Raw genomic sequence first — 17,901 nt, 5'->3', positions numbered from 1 at the left:
AGCTTAGCCAAAAACATGCATATGAATATCCTGAAGTGGTTACAATGTAGAGGGCTTTTAAAGGCTTCCTTCAAGTTTAAAGTAAATAAACCTCGGAGAGAACTAAGACTGCCAGAATACAAATTTGCTTTGAGAATAGGCCATGACCACTTAGACTGGAGCCTTTGTGGAGGGAACAGTCATTATTAATGAAAGCAAAACTGCTGATACTGTAACACTAACCAATAGAGTTTTGCAAATGTAATCATTAAGGGAAAAGTTTTCTCTACAGAAGGGTTTTAAAGGTTGGATCAGTTTAGCAACAAAAATCCTTTCTTTAAAAGAGTGAAAAACATAACTGTGTTGCGTCCTAGCCATACTATGGCATATCCACAGAATGTCTGTTGTGTATTTTACACGACGATAAGAATTGGGAGAATTCATCCATCCATTTTCATGTCATTTATCTTATGTTAGGTCACTGAGGTCTCAAGCAAAAGGCATTGAAGATTAGGCGTGAAGAATTAAAAGGAGCATCAACCCAATTTGTAATCTCTATTGTCTTCTGCTCTTGACTATAAATTCATTCAAACTAAAATGATTCGGACACCAGATACTGTATTTTTTTGTATATTTTCTTACGCTGTAGTTCATGTGGGTATGTGAGGATAGCAAAATAAAGTAAACTATGACATATCATACCCAAAATATTTGTCATACATTGGACTATCACTAAAACTGACTTCCAGTTAAACATTTGGGACACAATTTTTGGGACAAACACATTCAGCTGACCATGTTAGCTTGTAAATCAAAATTAATAATTGCTAATTAATTGTTAGCCCCAAATTGGTATTATTATTATTATTACAATTATTATTGGTATTACTATTATAGTGTAATTGAATTTAACAGCTGACAGCTATTCAAGTTCAGGTATGATAACTTTATAAAAACAACCCAACTGCACTATAAAACATGTTTTTTGAGTTTTCTGTTTGTGCAAATAAACTCTTTAAATATTGCTTGGAGCTATATTTTTATTTGAATGTAATTGGCTGTTTTTCCAGATATAAATACAGAGTTTCATTACTGCACTGAGATGGTTTGTTATCAGACCTTTTAACACGCTTTCCATGGGATTCAAAATGTATTCAGTCGACACAAAACTGCTTTTTGTAGAAATATTTATTGCAGAGGAGGTATTTTTTCTGTACATGCTATCACAATGTTACACAATATAAATCTACCAAATATCTCCATATGTGTTATGCTATAAGCTTGTCATAGAGCATTTAATATAACAAGCACATAATACAGTGGGTAGGGTACAGCTTCACTCACTATACAACTCGTAACAGTCCAATAAAGATCAAAGATTAAGTTTTATCAAGGGCAGTGATACATCAGTCTTACTAATTTCTCATTTTCATGCAGAAGCAACGAGAGTAAGAGCTAAGACAATACCGCTTTAAGTAGTAGGAATGCCCCTGACACGTAACGGTGATGGGACACGCCCAAGTATAAACAAGCTAAACTAAAATTAATTCGTAAAAAAAACACTTCAGTAAAACTGAACTAAATATTGCACTAAGACAATGAAAGATTACCATTAACAAGTCATGGGTTAGGTGTATATCATACTAATAGAGATCAACTGAGCAGTTGCAGATGGATAAAACTTGTAAACTAGTGGGATGCACTATGATACAACAACCATTCCCAGAAACATTCTCTAAATAACAAAGTTGGTCAATTTTACATCCATATAAGCATACATTAATAACAGACTCTGGAAAAGGTTTTGTTCTCATTAGAGTATCGGATGAATACACGGTTAAGGGGCAGCAGAACAAGGTTGGTGAGCGGCCCTTAAACAGATTTGTGTATCCTTGAAAAAAAATCCTGATGAGAGTAACAGAAATTCTCCATTCTAAAAAAAGGAATGCATACTTAATATATAAATAAATAATAAATCTGGTTCTCTCTTTTGTAGGGACTACATTGGTCGTTCCTACAGCACATTTGCATCTTTCAATCATGTAGATCTGATAAAATGTTACTTTTACAGTTTTTGAAGTTATTATTAGTAAATGAAGAATTGTAAATAATATTTCTACTGTGATTTGAGTGAGATTTGATATATTCTGTAACATTTTGTAGCACAAGCGAGTTGGTCTCACTCTAAAACATTTCACCCGAACTAAATCAATTAGAAATATTAACAAAAGAAGAAAATTACTTATTTGATCCTCATTTCTGAAAGGGTATGGTGGGATAAATATGGTATAAATTAAAAATTTTCAACACCTTTTACCCCTCCAACATAAGTACTAGGATGGGCAGAAGAGTTTTAAAACATTTCTTTTAAATCGTGACTTATTGGTAGATTTACCCCACTGTGGAGAGACAGAAATTTGACATCATCGGATTCTTTCACAGAATGTCAAGAATGATACTTTATAGGTACATTTTTAACCTCTTTGGTACAAATAACACATACACATGGTTGAATGCTTCCTCTGTATTCTTGCTTATTCATTGTGTTACAGAACAAGAATATCTCTCATGACATTTAGTTACTGCAGGACTGGGTCTTCAGGATCAGGTTCATAATCGCAATATGTGAAAGCAACATTTATATGGACATTTCACATGTAAGCAGAACTAGGCGTCATGTTGTACAAGCCTCATGTGCAGGTCCACATGGAATCTCCACAGATTCCCACAGAACTCCATTATCCTTTAAAGTTGTACTCATGTTTACATACATATATCTTGCATATAAAATGGTATATTTATACAAACATATATTTTAGATAATTTTTATTATGACTGATGCCATCAATAAGCTCCATTAGATATTTATAATTTAAATCCATTCAATGTAAATCCACAAACAGTCCACTTTTCCAAAATTTTGGCCACAAAAGGCTAAAAATCTGCAGATTCTGTGTGGTCCCACTCATGTGTTGACACAATTGTTACTTTGACATCATTACAAATGACCGTGTGCTAGGAAGGCATACAAGACACTACGTTCACATTCCAACAGTAATTAAGATGCAATGTTGAAACCATAATTCATAATTATACAAATAAATAAAGCTTATACCTGTAACTTATCTGATGTAATCACCATTAAAATGAAAGGTACCAGATGTGTGCTTGAGGTTTGTGACAGAATGGAATTTGATATGTTTTATAGGTCTGAGTGGCCTAATTGTAAACAAGAAAAATATTAGAGGCAAAGACGAGTGAAACCTTCATGATTGTGCCCTACGCGGAAAGAAAAAATATTCTATGGTCCCGTAAACTGAGTATTGGACATTTTTTCTTTATTGTTCCCCATTCAAAACGCATTTTCAATATTGCACCATTGCTAATATACAAATTAAATCTCTCTTTTTTTTCAAAAATAAGATGCTGATTCCCATCAAGTGTTTTATTCGGTATGTGTAACATGAGATATGAGAAAGTTTTTTCCATCTCCTTTTACAAAGTATGACTGGTACAGGACTATTTAAGTAGGCACATTCAGGATAATATACCAGCAAATTTGGAAGCATTAGAAATGTCTTTTTTTAGTTAGGAAAACTAAAATTAAAGTGTGGCAGATGTGCACAAAAAACAGCAATGTCAAAAAGACAAACTAGGGAAAATATGAATGCTGTTATGTCCATTTATCTGTCTTTCCATGTATGTTCTGTACTAAAGTGCTACAGGCTAGTTCTCCCAGCAGCTTCATGAGTTCGGCTCACTGTACATATGAAGAGTTCCATTGCAAAAACTGTTTTTATTGAGCATTCCAATTAATATCAATCAAATGGCAGTAGGGTTGTTTTGATAAAGTAATAATACCTCAATTAATAAATAATAAACACATAAATAAAACAGAGAGAAAACATAATCAAATATTTTGAATTAGTATGATTTATGAGAAACTAATAGTTGTTTTTGCAAATGAACTTTTCTGATGTATTCTCTCTATTACGCGGTTGAGGTTTAAGTTCTTGGATTTATTGGATGTTACCTCTATCTTTGGCAAGTATTCATTTTTGAGCAAACCAAACCATAAAATGTGAAAGAAAAACAAAAGGTAAAGTACATGGACCATGCTAACTCCATGACACTTCATGCATGGCCCAGATAAAGACCTTCCTATGTAACAGGTACAATCTTTTATGGAATCCAGAGTCAAGGAGAGGCTACAGATGCAGCTATTAAGAGAGTTAATGAGGATATATGTGATGAGTATAGGCATCGTTATTTTTTACATTGCACATAAAGAGTTGCATAATTGTAAACTACAATTTCTATTTAAAGGTTCAACAAATACTTTAGAATCTGGAATGCCTGGTGAGTTGTTGCATGTTTGTTTTGTTTTCGCTTTTATTCCAAAAAACACAAAGGAAAACAAAATGTTGAAGAGAAAGGCAGCTTGGGCAACTTGTTGATTTCCTTCTCCGAGACACCATTTCTATTTCAACTTCTATTAAAGTTGATATATTTCACTGTGTGTTTATGAACAAAAGATCACATATATTGAGGACTAACTAATGGTTCACTCAGGTAAAGTGTCACACCTTTTTTGTTGATGTTTGGTCATCAAAGTCCCAAGGGCAGACGTCGGACATTTTGACACCACTTGTAACTCTGCCTTTGGAATTTGGACTTTTCTGTTTCCCAGCAGATGATGCAGTGCTTATCTTAGCTTCTTTACTAGTTGCTGCATCATCAAAATCCCAAGGGCATACATCTGCTTGCTTACCTTTTGCTATAGCAACATTTGGACTTTTTTTTTGTTTATCCTCCGAGACAGTTTCCTGACTACTATCAGCATCCCATGGGCAAACCTCTGCCAGTTTAATCTGACTGGTGGGTCTTTCTTTAGTCTTGCCAGAGGTGAGATTTTCTTTTGCTTGTGATTTTCCTGTTTCATCGACTGCACCCTGTGCCTTCTCGTTTCCTTTATCTAATATTCCCTTCTTTATAGCGTGGGTCTCCTTCACTTTATGAACCTGAGAAGAACAAGGGGTCTTTTCAGTGACAGTTTCAAAGTCCCATGGACACACATCTGCCTTTGTCGGTGGGTGCAGCGAGCTGCCTGTGGATTTAGTGGGCTCAAACAGAGTCTTTGGTTTGCCCTCTGTAGGTGTTGTGCTTCTGCCCTTGACTGCAGCAGGTGAGGAACTTAATTGGCCCTTGATCTCAGTTGGTGTGGTGCCCTTTTTAGGTCTGCTGTGATCAGAGGGGAAAGCAGAGTCCTTTGGCTTGCTCGAAGCCTCCTCAGTGTCCCATGGACAGGCATCGGCTCTTGGAGCCTTGGGGACCCCTCCGGATGTTTGAGGTTGGGATATGGCAGGCTTACTGTTGGATGAGGGTTTCGACCCCCTTGCCTGACCATGGACATCGTTTCCTTCATTCCAAGGACATATGTCAGTAAGATCAATGACCTTCTGGTTTGGATGCCTGGTGAAAGTGGCCGATTGCTCGCTACCTTTCTGTTTCTGCTGTTGGTGCTTTGTCACCTTGTTGCTGCTTCCATGTACTGTAGTTTTCTGCACTGGTGCAATGGACACATGTTTCTGGACCTTGTTTTCTGAGGGGGTGGGCAGGTCCTCCACCTCCCAAGGGCAGACCTCTGATAGGTCATACAAGTCTTTCCCCTTAGTTGGTTCTGAGCAGATGGATGGTTGACTGCCGCTCATCTGTTGCTTCATTATACCTGTTTTGGCAGGTGTTTGCTTGTACTCCACTGACTGACTGGCAATCATCTTTGGATAACCTTCCTGTTCTTCAGTTTCAGCAGGGGACTTGGCATCCTTATTCTTTTGATTCGTTTTCTTAGTTGGATCCTCTACTGCTTGGGCCTTTCCAGTTAAACCAAGTGTCATCTCTTTGGCACTGGCAATAACGCTTAGAGACTTCTGCAGCATGGATGTTCTCGGATGAATTGGTTTCTTATCAGCTGTCAGGTTGTGGGCACTGGCTGACTTGCACACCAAGGGAACTGATTCTGTTGACTCACTGGCTGCATCGATCTTCTCAGAAGACTTCTTGACCAACTTCTTACCCATTAGGGTCTCGAGCAGAGTGCCCTCTGTGGTTGCCACTTCCATCTTGTCCATTACAGAGCTAGTAGAATCTTCGCTGTGGTCGAGAACGTGGTCATAACTGCTGTGGGATTTTTTGAGGGAGAAAACCTTGCTCTTCAAGGACTCTTCTTTAGCGGGCTTTACAGAATGCGATGGTTCAAAAGGGTTCTTCCTCAGCACACAGATGCTGTTGCGGTTACTTCCATGTTCACCCAGGTCCTTGTCGTCACGGCTGCACTGGCGGCCCATCGTCTCTGGGATCTCCGTGATGCGTCTCATGAGGGAACGTCCTAGGCCCTTCTTGGAGCTGCGCTTCTTCTGCAGGTGAGGATTGTTGGCCAGCATCTTCTTCCTCTTATAAATTTCCAACTGAGAATAGAGTTTCTTCAGTTCTTCCTGTGAAATTGAAGTAAAAGGCATGTGAGTCTGTTGAAAACAGACATCTAGAACGTAGTAGTTTTAAAATGTAGTTACATGAAGCAGACGTTCTATTGCACAGAAAACATGCAGAACTAGTCATCATATGCAACAACAGACAGTGCTGTAAAGACGTTAGACCAAACCAACATGCTGTTTCACACTCATTAAAGACAGGACAGTCTGGGACGGTGCAAATACGAAAATTCTATTGTTAGGTCTGAAACAGCCTCTGAAGAACATTGGCTCATTTACTGCGGTATTGAAGTCATCAGCAGCTATTATCCCAAGAGCCCTTTACAAAATGCCCTTCCTGTAAACAAAATTTTGGTCTGTGGTGAGAGACTTCTTCAGCTCTAACAAACAAACAAAAACCTCTGCTCACGTTGGTACGTTTTTCCCAAAGACTTTCGCAAGACCTTATGCCACAGCCATTAATAGAACTTAGCTGGCCCATTTCCTCAGGTGTCTGCAATAAAAAACTGCCATGGCTCAGTATGGTTGTCAGCTACAGGACAGGGGTCAACACATATTTGCAGATAATGAAATCTCAGGTAATTACCAAGACAGGAGAGAATCAAGGGGAACAGGAAGGTAGGAAAGAAATGCAGGGCACCTACCCGAATGTCCTCTGGGTCCAAACTGTGCTCACTCCAGGCAGACGTAATGCTGCTATTCAGGTATGACCCCGACCGTCCCATGTCCAGTTCATCTTCATAGGCCTCTGTAGCAATGTCATCCCTTATATGTGTGCCCGCAAACAAGAACTGTGCCAAAGAAATCAGCGTTTAAGGAAACAGTTTCCCCATTATTTCAAACCAATATTTTGTTATTTTGTTTTTATCTGCTTTTACATCTGCAAAGGGAAATGTTTTTCTTCATGAATCTTGACAATTGTGGTCACTATAAACCGTTGTAGTGGAAAATAACCCAGATTCTTCTTTTGTGTTCTAAAGGATAACATATGTGACCCTGAAGAACCAAAACAGTCTTATGGGTCAATTTTTCGAAATTGAGATTTTTACTTAATCTGAAAGCTAAATAAATAAGCTTTCTATTGATGTATGAGTTGTTAGAATATGACAATATCTAAAATACAACTGTTTAAAACTCAGGAATCTGAGAGTGCAAAAAAATCTAAATATTGAGAAAATTGCCTTTGAATTGATCAATCAGAGGCACTGTGGCAGGCCATCCACTCACAAAGATAAAGTTTTTATATATTTAAGGAAGGACATTTACAAAATATCTTCATGGAACATGATATTTATTTAATATCCTAATAATTTTTGGCATAAAAGAAAAATCTATAATTTGACCCATACAATGTATTTTTGTCTTTTATTAAAAAGGTAGACTGGTTTTGTGATACAGGGTCACATGATTACACAAAATATAACTTTTCAAAGGGAGTTTAAAAAAAAGACTACATTTTACAGAAGTGGGTTTACCTTTGGCACAAGCAGTAATCCCAAAGTGACGGTCACTGTCAAGTGTGTGTGAGCAAAGAATAGCATCAGCATCCAGTCTGGGTGCAGTTCAGAAGCAAGAGTAAATCTGTGGATGGAATTACAAAAATATACAACAATTAAACTACATTTTATACAACCCTTCGTAACTCTGTGTAATATAGGAGTGAGTTTTAATACTTATTTAGAAATTTTGGAAATTCTTTGAAAATATAAAATAAATTAATTAAAATTAATTAAAAACAATGAAAATACAGAACTATCATGCTGAACGTCAGAGAAGTTAAGCAGCTGACTTTCTAGTGTGTAATACTTCTTTACCCATAGATCTAAAGCAAAATTCATCCAGGAAAGTGTGTATTGTTACAGTCTGGCAAATGACATAATTGAACCTTACAATAAAATAATAAATGCAACTATAATACATCATAATGCACAATACATTTGTCACCAATTTTAAACAGTAGCTATTGTTTCTGATGATTTAATTAGACCATTTAGAATGCTTTATGGGAAAATATAACCCAGCTTTGAATCAGCACCTCGCATTTAACTCACTGTTATCTCATTACTAGAGACCGCATGGTGTTTATAGCAATGTATTTATCTGACTTCAGACTACACGCTCAGTTTGATTTAAATAATGCTATGCAGGATCAATAATCATAACAATCATTCTGACAACTTCAGTCTTCATTCCTACCTACAAGACACAAAAATGTTAAAAACTCCAGTATGCATATTTGCAATATTACCAATGAAAAAACACCAGAAGTGTCGTCATAGGGTAAAATAAAACATATCATGGTTTACCAATTTTCAAACATTTTTATTTTTAGTATAAGTATACTAATACTCTTCCAGGTCACCAAATTAAGGAAACACATAACAAATACACAGTATATGTGACCCTGGACAACAAAACCAGTCTTTTAGGTCAATTTTTCGAAATTTTAGATTTTTACATAAACTGAAAGCAGAATTAATACGATTTCTATTGATGTATGAGTTGTTAGAATAAGACAATATACATTAAAACTTAAAAATCAAAATGTTTAGAAAATTGCCTTTTAAGTTGTTAACCAGAAGCACTGTGGCAGGCCATCCACTCACAAAGATAAAGTTTAAAATATTTAAGGTAGGAAATTTACAAAATATCTTCATGGAACATAATCTTTACCTTAAATGCTAATAATCTTAAAGACTCCACCCCCGGTCCAGCTCATTTGGGTGCTGTTCGGACAGGCACAGATAGATCTCTTTGCCTCCCGCGACACAACCCATTGTCCGCTTTGGTACCCCCTCGCCACAGATGCCCTTGCGCACAGCGGAAGCACACCTTCCCCCCCCCAGGAGCCTCATTGCACAGACACAATAACACCAAGTGTAATTGGTTACACCGCACTCGTCTAACCACACTTGGCTTCAGAGTTGATACTCTGGACAGCGACTCCCCCTGAACCATTCCCCTGAGAGAGGACCTGCTCTCTCAGGGGAAGGGCACGTTCTGGCATCCCTGATCAGACCTCTGGAACACCCATGTCTGGTCCCTAGACGGGACGAGAAGATCCTGAGATGGCTACTCCCCCTCTACGGCAGAGACCATCACCAAAGCAAGGGCCCCATCTACTAGGCGGTTGCACGCCTCTAGACAGCGCCTCTTCTCGTCCTGGTGTCTCTTTCAACGAGAAAGACCCACTGAGGTGCTCGATCAGGATTGTGTTGTTCTTCTTACGAGACTGGAGACTAACATCTCCCCTCCACACTGAAAGTGTATGTAGTCGCTATCGCCACTCATCACGACTCAGTTGATGGAAAGTTTCTAAGGCAACACGACCTGGTCACCAGGTTCCTAAGGGGCTTGAGAGGGCGGAATTCCGATCTTCCTCACCTGAGTAAGACCGCCCCGCTGTTGGCGCGCGCTTCCTTCAAGATGGTAGGGGACCTCCAAGCATTCTCTATGTCCCCGGATTGCCTTAAATTTGGCCCTGGTAACTCTCACGTTATCCTGAGACCCAGGCCCGGGTACGTACCCAAAGTTCCCACTACTCCCTTCCGGGACCAAGTGGTGAACTTGCAGGCGCTCCCCATCAGGGAGGAAGACCCAACCCCATCCGTGTTGTGTCCTGGACCGCACGCAGAGCTTCAGTAGCTCTGACCAGCTCCTTGCAGAAGGGGAAGGCTGTCTCCAAGCAGAGGCTGGCGCACTGGGTTGTGGATGCCATTACGACAGCATTCTGACCTCAGAATCTCCCTTGCCAACTGAGGGCTTACTCCACACGGGGTATAGCCTCCTGGGCACTGGCCAGAAGCGCCTCTCTATCAGACATCTGTAGAGCTGCGGGTTGGGCTACGCCCAAACACCTTCGCAAGGTATAACAACCTTCGCGTAAACCCGGTGTCAACCCACGTCCTGTGTGGCGACATGTAGGACTGGCATCCGGGGGGACGTATGCCTGCGAAACCACCTTCCCACCCTCCAGTAGGTTGGGTCAGTGTGCTATCTACATTTCTTCTTACCCAAACACATGGTTATGAAACTGGTACCTCACCAACCTTCCTTCTTACCAAGACACTGGTTAAGAACAGGCATTCCATCCATCACTAAGCAAGCACCCCCTGGGGGTTGGCTGGGTAGAGCAGCCTCCCCCCTTAGGCCGGGACACCATGTGATCTATCACAGATAGCTCTAACCGGACCTAGTGCTATCGGACGCAGTAACACCCCCCCCCCGTGGGCTGTTCCGTCTGATTTAGCCTCATGGCAACGGTTCCCACACATGGTAACCAATGAGCTTCCCCAGGTGGGCCTCCACCTCGCGGTTAACTACCCAGTCCACACGTTCCATGCGTTCTCCTCCAAGGACGAGACAAGTCCTAGTCGTGTTAAGTTTGTTTAGTCTTTCGCGGTCTCCCACGTGGGTAGTGTTTTGTTCAATTTTATTATTTAGTCCTGTTCTTGTTACCCCATCGTGGGTCTTTGTTTCATGTTAATAAATCTTTGTTAACCCCTTCACCGCTCCCTGCATCTGCGTTCTCTTCCTGCACACATCCCTGACAGTTTGTAAACGTAAATGTTTTTTCAATATATTAAGTATATAAATAAACTTGTAATTATTGTATAAATTCTGTTAAATCTTTTGTAGATTTAAAAAAATGCACAATCAGATGAATTGAAAGTTTAATGACATATGTACATATAAGCTAATAATCTGTTAAGCCTTATAAACGGTTTCCTTTATCATTTATAAATGAACTTTTAATCATTGTAAACCATGTCAAAATCATTTAATGAGTTTTAAAAAGCGCGTGGTCATATTTATGGAAAGTTTATGACATTTGTAAGCATTTAAATTTAAAAGAAATTACGATCTGTTTGTCATAAGATAATGCTTATGGTAAAATTACATTAGAAAACATTAACAAGCAGATAATATCCTATTTCTAGCTATGTGAACATAATTAACTAAAATCTTGTAACGCAATACATTTTTGTCAATGATTTTTTAATGAAAGATATTATAAAGTGCTACCATTATTTCTCTCTGAGAAGAAACTTGTTGTTTGCCCTACAACTGTTGTGCTCTTGCTCACCTTATAACATGAAATATTCCAGAAAGGATGAGTTCATTGTGCAGTGCGATGCCCATGTAGCGCGGCTCATGAAATGCCGAGGGGACGGTCCTCACCGCGTAACACAGATACACACCCCACAGCAGAAAGAGGAACTCAGCTGTTTGACAGAGAGAGCCAAGTGTTAATACCCAACTGACCATGCATCTCCAGGCCAAGGGCTGTAAAAATCTTCCTTTTACAAACCAATGTAACACTAGATTAAAAACATCAGCATGATAAAGAATAAAACGTCATTCAATAAAGCTATAAACGCCATCTAGATTGCCTGTATTCCCTGGACTCTGCTTGACAGACAACTGGAAATGAAGGTGTTGAAAGCCAGTCCAAAATGTTATAGATCCCCATTCCCTATTGACACTTCCTATACAATATCAGCCAGACAGACAGCAATAAACATCTGTTTCACGTCAGTGAACATCTGTCATTGTGAGCGTGACCTGTTTCGGTGCAAGTGTTATGCTGTGTTCACACCAAATGTGAATAAAGCGTTTGTCGCGAGTAAATTACACTCGCGGCAGGCGGTGCGAATGACACAAATCAGGCAGCGCGTTTGGGGCGTTCTTCCGCGCAGGTAGAATTTTTTTAACTCGAGCTATGAATTCGCCGAAGATTTTTGCGTCATGCACACGAAAATAACGAACTTTTCCTGAAAGTAATAAAGAGGGTGGAACACGATTGCCCATATATGATGTGAACACAGTATAATGGCTGGGTTCACCCCAAACGCGAACAATCGCGTTCCACGTTCTTTATTACTTGCGAGAAAAGTTCGTTATTTTCCTGTGAGTGACGCAATCTGAATTCTTTTTCAACCTTTGTGGAAGAAGAGATTGACACGCGTTCGCGCCCGATTCGCGTCATTAGCACCGCCTTCCGCGAGTTTTCGTCTGTACCCATCTTTGCATTGACTTTGCATGTAATTAACTAGCGCAAAACGCTAAATGGTGTGAACCAGGTGAACACTTGTCAATATTGTCTTCCGCAAAGATTGAAAATATTTGTCATTTCTCATCACTTACGTGAAAATAACGAACTTTTCACGCAAGTAATAAAGAGCGTGGAACACGATTGCCCATATTTGATGTGAACACAGTATTATGGCTGGGTTCACCCCAAACGCGAACAATCGCGCTCCACGCCCTTTATTACTTGCGAGGAAAGTTCTTTATTTTCCTGTGAGTGACGCAATCTGAATTCTTTTTCAACCTTTGTGGAAGAAGAGATTGACACGCGTTCGCGCCCGATTCACGTCATTGGCACCGCCTTCCACAAGTTTTCGTCTGTACCCATCTTTGCATTGACTTTGCATGTAATTAACTAGCGCAAAACGCTAAATGGTGTGAACCAGGTGAACGCTTGTCAATATTGTCTTCCGCAAAGATTGAAAATATTTGTCATTTCTCATCACTTACGTGAAAATAACGAACTTTTCACGCAAGTCATAAAGAGCGTGGAACACGATTGCCCATATTTGATGTGAACACAGTATTATGGCTGGGTTCACCCCAAACGCGAACAATCGCGCTCCACGCCCTTTATTACTTGCGAGGAAAGTTCTTTATTTTCCTGTGAGTGACGCAATCTGAATTCTTTTTCAACCTTTGTGGAAGAAGAGATTGACACGCGTTCGCGCCCGATTCACGTCATTGGCACCGCCTTCCACAAGTTTTCGTCTGTACCCATCTTTGCATTGACTTTGCATGTAATTAACTAGCGCAAAACGCTAAATGGTGTGAACCAGGTGAACGCTTGTCAATATTGTCTTCCGCAAAGATTGAAAATATTTGTCATTTCTCATCACTTACGTGAAAATAACGAACTTTTCACGCAAGTAATAAAGAGCGTGGAACACGATTGCCCATATTTGATGTGAACACAGTATAATGGCTGGGTTCACCCCAAACGCGAACAATCGCGATCCACGCTCTTTATTACTCGCGGGAATAGTTCGTTATTTTCCTGTGAGTGACGCAATCTGAATTCTTTTTCAACCTTTGCGGAATAAGAGATTGACACGCGTTCGCGCCCGATTCGCGTCATTAGCACCGCCTTCCGCGAGTTTTTGTCTGTACGCATCTTTGCATTGACTTTGCATGTAATTAACTAGCGCAAAACGCTAAATGGTGTGAACCAGGTGAACGCTTGTCAATATTGTCTTCCGCATAGATTGAAAATATTTGTCATTTCTCATCACTTACGTGAAAATAACGAACTTTTCACGCAAGTTATAAAGAGCGTGGAACGCGATTGTTCGCGTTTGGTGTGAGCCCAGCATTAGAGTGGACACATTGAAAATGTGCCATTCTTGAAGATAAGACACCGGACTAATCCTTTGTGCTGAATCATATTTGCCACAACCCTGCAGAGAAATTCTATGAACTCTGCTGTTAGTGCCAAGCTAGCCTTGATCTATCACCTCCTTGCCTGGAATTAGTAGTGTAATGACCTGTAATGGTCCAACATTGTACATCATTTGGACACTTTCTGCAGCATGCCAGGAAAACAGTGAAGTACATTATCTTTATATCTCTATAGCTGCATTGTCTTATGTTGACTCCATTTAGTGTTACAATAACATCTCAATCCTTTAACCAATTTGTATCATGTAGAATTGTAACATGTGACAATGAACTATATATTATGTAATGGTGAATATCAGTGTATCAACAAATATTTAAATAGATATTGCCCAAACGTGCTTGCTACGATTATGAGCTTAATCATATTATTTTGATTGAAATATTGTGTTTACATGCGATCAGGTTAAAACGCAATTCTCAAATAACCTAACCTCATTATTATTCACATTCTAGATACGAACAAAGTCCTCAACACTTTCTGAAGTTTAAGTAACTCTGACTGATCTGACTAAATTCTCTCTTATTTTCTGACTGGCACGAAAATTCCCATAAAGCCAAAAGATCTTATCTAAGCTCAAAAAAGCATTAACTCACAGATGAAGGATTTCAACTTTCACCACTCTTCAATATTTTTAGAACCAAAAACTGTGTAGAATACCAACACACAAACTAAAGTTTCTAGCTGACTTGCTGAGAGAAATGTTGTCATTTGAAATAAAATTTGAATACATCTCCTGTAATGTATCTCAGCTGATGATGATTATGTGACAGGAGTGAACTCACCCACAGCTATCATGTAGTCCCAGCGGTCCAGTAGACACATGCTGAACTGTAGATCATCAGTGGTGAAGCCCACAGTGATGAGAGCGAGATGTCTGTTTGGATTTTGACAAACAGCCGAGGTCCAAGCAATTGCGAACCATATAACAATGAGAAGGATGATGCACAGAAGACGCATCACCCTCCAGCTGGTCATGTAGGGGATCCGCTGGGCTGTTCGCGACAGAAAGACCTTCAGGACCCTGAAAAACAGTGACAACAATTGTTTGATCATTATCTCCTCGATACTGGAACTGATGTGGGCACCTCATGAAACATGATGACATGTACTGATAAATAATTTACAGCAGATGTCTCGATTTCATGTTGACTTGATTTTGACATAATAAATCAGTTCAGTATGTTCTTTTTGGATGTGACTTAATTGTTTGAGTTTTCCAAATTGTTTGTTGTATCAAATAAACAAAAAAAAGAGACTTCCTCATTTTCAGCCTTTTTTATGAGAGAATCCTGGATGTTCTTATTCGTAATAAACATATCGATAAAATATTTAAGCATAAATAAATAGTCAAAATCAAGCTTGTCAGGTTTCAAAATGTACCACTTTAAACTAGGATTTTTTTAAATCTTCTGGGTTTGGGTCACATAAAATTTGAGTGTTTTTTTTATCTCTGCCTATGTTTTAATATGGCTTATGAAGGACATGAGAATCAGTTTAAAACAATAAGAATTGTAGATACTTCAACTATTCCACTATTAGTTTTCCACTATTCCAAACTATTAAACACACATCTAAAGACCATATGTTTTTTCTATACACATCATTTCCATCTCTTTTCTGGAGGCGAGACCCCCATAGCCATCCCAGCAGCCTCACGGGTCGTTGTTTCTGTCATCTAATCCGTTCAATAAAACGTAATAAATTGTGGCCATTTTGGCCTAAGTGCATTCTGTTATTTGTTTTCCCACAACGATTTAAAGCATGCATTTCTCTGTATAGTTTAATGATGCAGTGAATCTTAAAGCGCACTTCAACCCAGATAAAGTAACCATGGAGACCTTACACTTAGTAGGACGACCATAGTTCACCCAAGAATTCACCCTCTTGTCATTTCAAACCTTTATGACTTTCATCCGCAGAACACGAAATATATTTTGAAGAAAGTTGGTAACCGGACAACACGTATATTGTATGGAGACTAAACCAATGCCAATGAATGTGAAGGAGACAGTTAACATCATTCTGCAAAATATCTTATTTTGTGCTGTGCGGAAGAAAGAAAGTCTTACAGGTTTGAAATGACAAGAGTATGTCAGGAATTTCATTTTTGGGTGACCTATGACCTGCAGTATCTATCACTTTAAGGCTATACAATTACAATCAGTATCGATTATGATTGAATTCTTTATCAGATATAACAGAAATAAGTAAGATATAGTATAACTGTCTACTTGAAATCAATACGCTCTTCTAGTTGCCATCAAGTTTATCATCTAAAAAGATCCAAGAGAGTCACCCGACCCTGGTCAATAAGTCAGTATACGAAACAATGACTGCAAACCCAATTTGTTTTCATAATGCTTAATATAGTTATACATGACCTTTAACAAATAAATGCAGTACTGGACTTGATCTTACGGTGGCTGATAACTGTCTCTATATGAGATACTGCTGGAGAGGGGAGGGGCTATAATAAGTGATTCATGGCATCAGTCAAAAAGGAAACTTTGGATTTGATGTAGACTTTAAAGATAAATAAGAGGAAAATCTCTCTTATAAAAATGTCAAAATAAACCATAGAGGTGATGAATAAACATAAACAGAGCTGACATGCTTTATTGGATTTCATGTGAAGGTCGGCTGATGATAATATTTTTCCAAGAAAAAAAATCAGAGCAGTGACTCTCTGCATAGATGTGTGAAAAGTATGAACAAACTGCGATATCATAGAAATGTAAAGATATTAAAATAATGAGAATATAAACTTCTTATTAATTTGTATATATGAATGCATATACTGTGTGCATATATGTTCATTCAGACTCTATTCTTAAAGATGACAGCCCAGTTTGACCAACATTTTTATTTTCTAGTTTCAGTGCATCACCGATAAAGCACTTTAACCACATTTGAAATCCAGCAGACTGTTGTGTCTACGCAGCTTGCCCCTCTTGCTCACAAACCAATCTGTTACCTGCCCCCCCTGCAGTCATTTTGTTTATCTGGGTTGATTCTGAAAATGGCAAAGATCTCAGTGGGTACCACCTCATCGCCATATTAGGAAAGTGCAAGTTTTGACATTTAATAATGTTGACCGTGAGTCATGCAGCATGCGTGGGCGGGGGTACATATCTATTTCTCAGAGGCGACAATCTCGAAATTATCAGAGTCTGTCATTCTCTGGTGGCATGTGTCATATGAGTCACTCAACTCAATATCTCATCCTAGCCATTTGTAGGATTAAGATTATGAATGCAAATCATCTATAACTGCTAACACTGTGACCAAAATAATGACATTGGCTTCCAGAGTGAATCATCTTTAGTAATGTCATTCACGGTACCTGTAGAGTTTGAGGGTGACCGTTCCATACACCGTGGCGAATCCGAGAAGACGAACCCATCTCAGCAGTATACAGCGGAAAACACTCGGCTGGAAGTATAAAATCACTACCTGGAAAAGAGAAAGGCCTACAAATGAAATAGATCATATAATATCTGAATATCTTAATTAATAAAGCATCATTCTGATACCACCTTAGTAAATGTATTTGTTTATCTGTAAAAAAAAACACTATAGGTTGTTTGCACATGATGTCACGGCACTGTGCGAAGTGCAGATGGATGGGAGCAAGTGATTTTCTCAATAGGAATTCACTATTCCAAACTCAAAATGCTTACGTTTTGCGTTTATGTTCAAATCAATCAAACCATGAAACCACAAGGTGTTTTTATTGTGCAGCAAAAGTTGTTGTTCATGAAGGGGGAACATGCAAGTTTTGACTGAGAAACTGAGATAAAAGTGCCTTGTAAACTTGAATCATTCTTCCCCATAGAAATCCATTATATGGAAATTGCTTAACATACTGAAACAACGACCACGTAAAACTTAATTTCTAAATTATAATAAATGCTAGCAGGTCCAAGAACTGTTTGGTTACAA

General features: G+C 38.9%; 1 protein-coding gene across 2 annotated transcripts in view; it reads right to left on the bottom strand.

The window, feature by feature from the left end:
- Positions 1-1,179: 1,179 nt before the first annotated feature.
- The window catches only part of gpr158a (G protein-coupled receptor 158a), a 71,089-nt gene continuing 54,367 nt past the window's right edge, over positions 1,180-17,901 (bottom strand). Inside the window, exons 6-12 of one of the 2 annotated variants that reach the window (XM_056739040.1) lie at positions 17,303-17,412; positions 14,742-14,980; positions 11,557-11,695; positions 7,946-8,051; positions 7,115-7,261; positions 6,880-6,963; positions 1,180-6,473 (exon numbers count right to left, since the gene is read on the bottom strand). In XM_056739040.1, the coding sequence (XP_056595018.1) occupies positions 4,560-6,473; positions 6,880-6,963; positions 7,115-7,261; positions 7,946-8,051; positions 11,557-11,695; positions 14,742-14,980; positions 17,303-17,412 (2,739 nt within the window). In that variant the 3' untranslated portion in view covers positions 1,180-4,559. The remainder of the gene's footprint in view (positions 6,474-6,879; positions 6,964-7,114; positions 7,262-7,945; positions 8,052-11,556; positions 11,696-14,741; positions 14,981-17,302; positions 17,413-17,901) is intronic. The other variant, XM_056739041.1, reaches the window with a different exon arrangement.

Source organism: Triplophysa dalaica, chromosome 23 (genome assembly GCF_015846415.1).
Source record: "Triplophysa dalaica isolate WHDGS20190420 chromosome 23, ASM1584641v1, whole genome shotgun sequence".
NCBI classification, from domain to species: Eukaryota; Metazoa; Chordata; class Actinopteri; order Cypriniformes; family Nemacheilidae; genus Triplophysa; species Triplophysa dalaica.
This window is presented reverse-complemented; position numbering and strand designations above follow the sequence as displayed.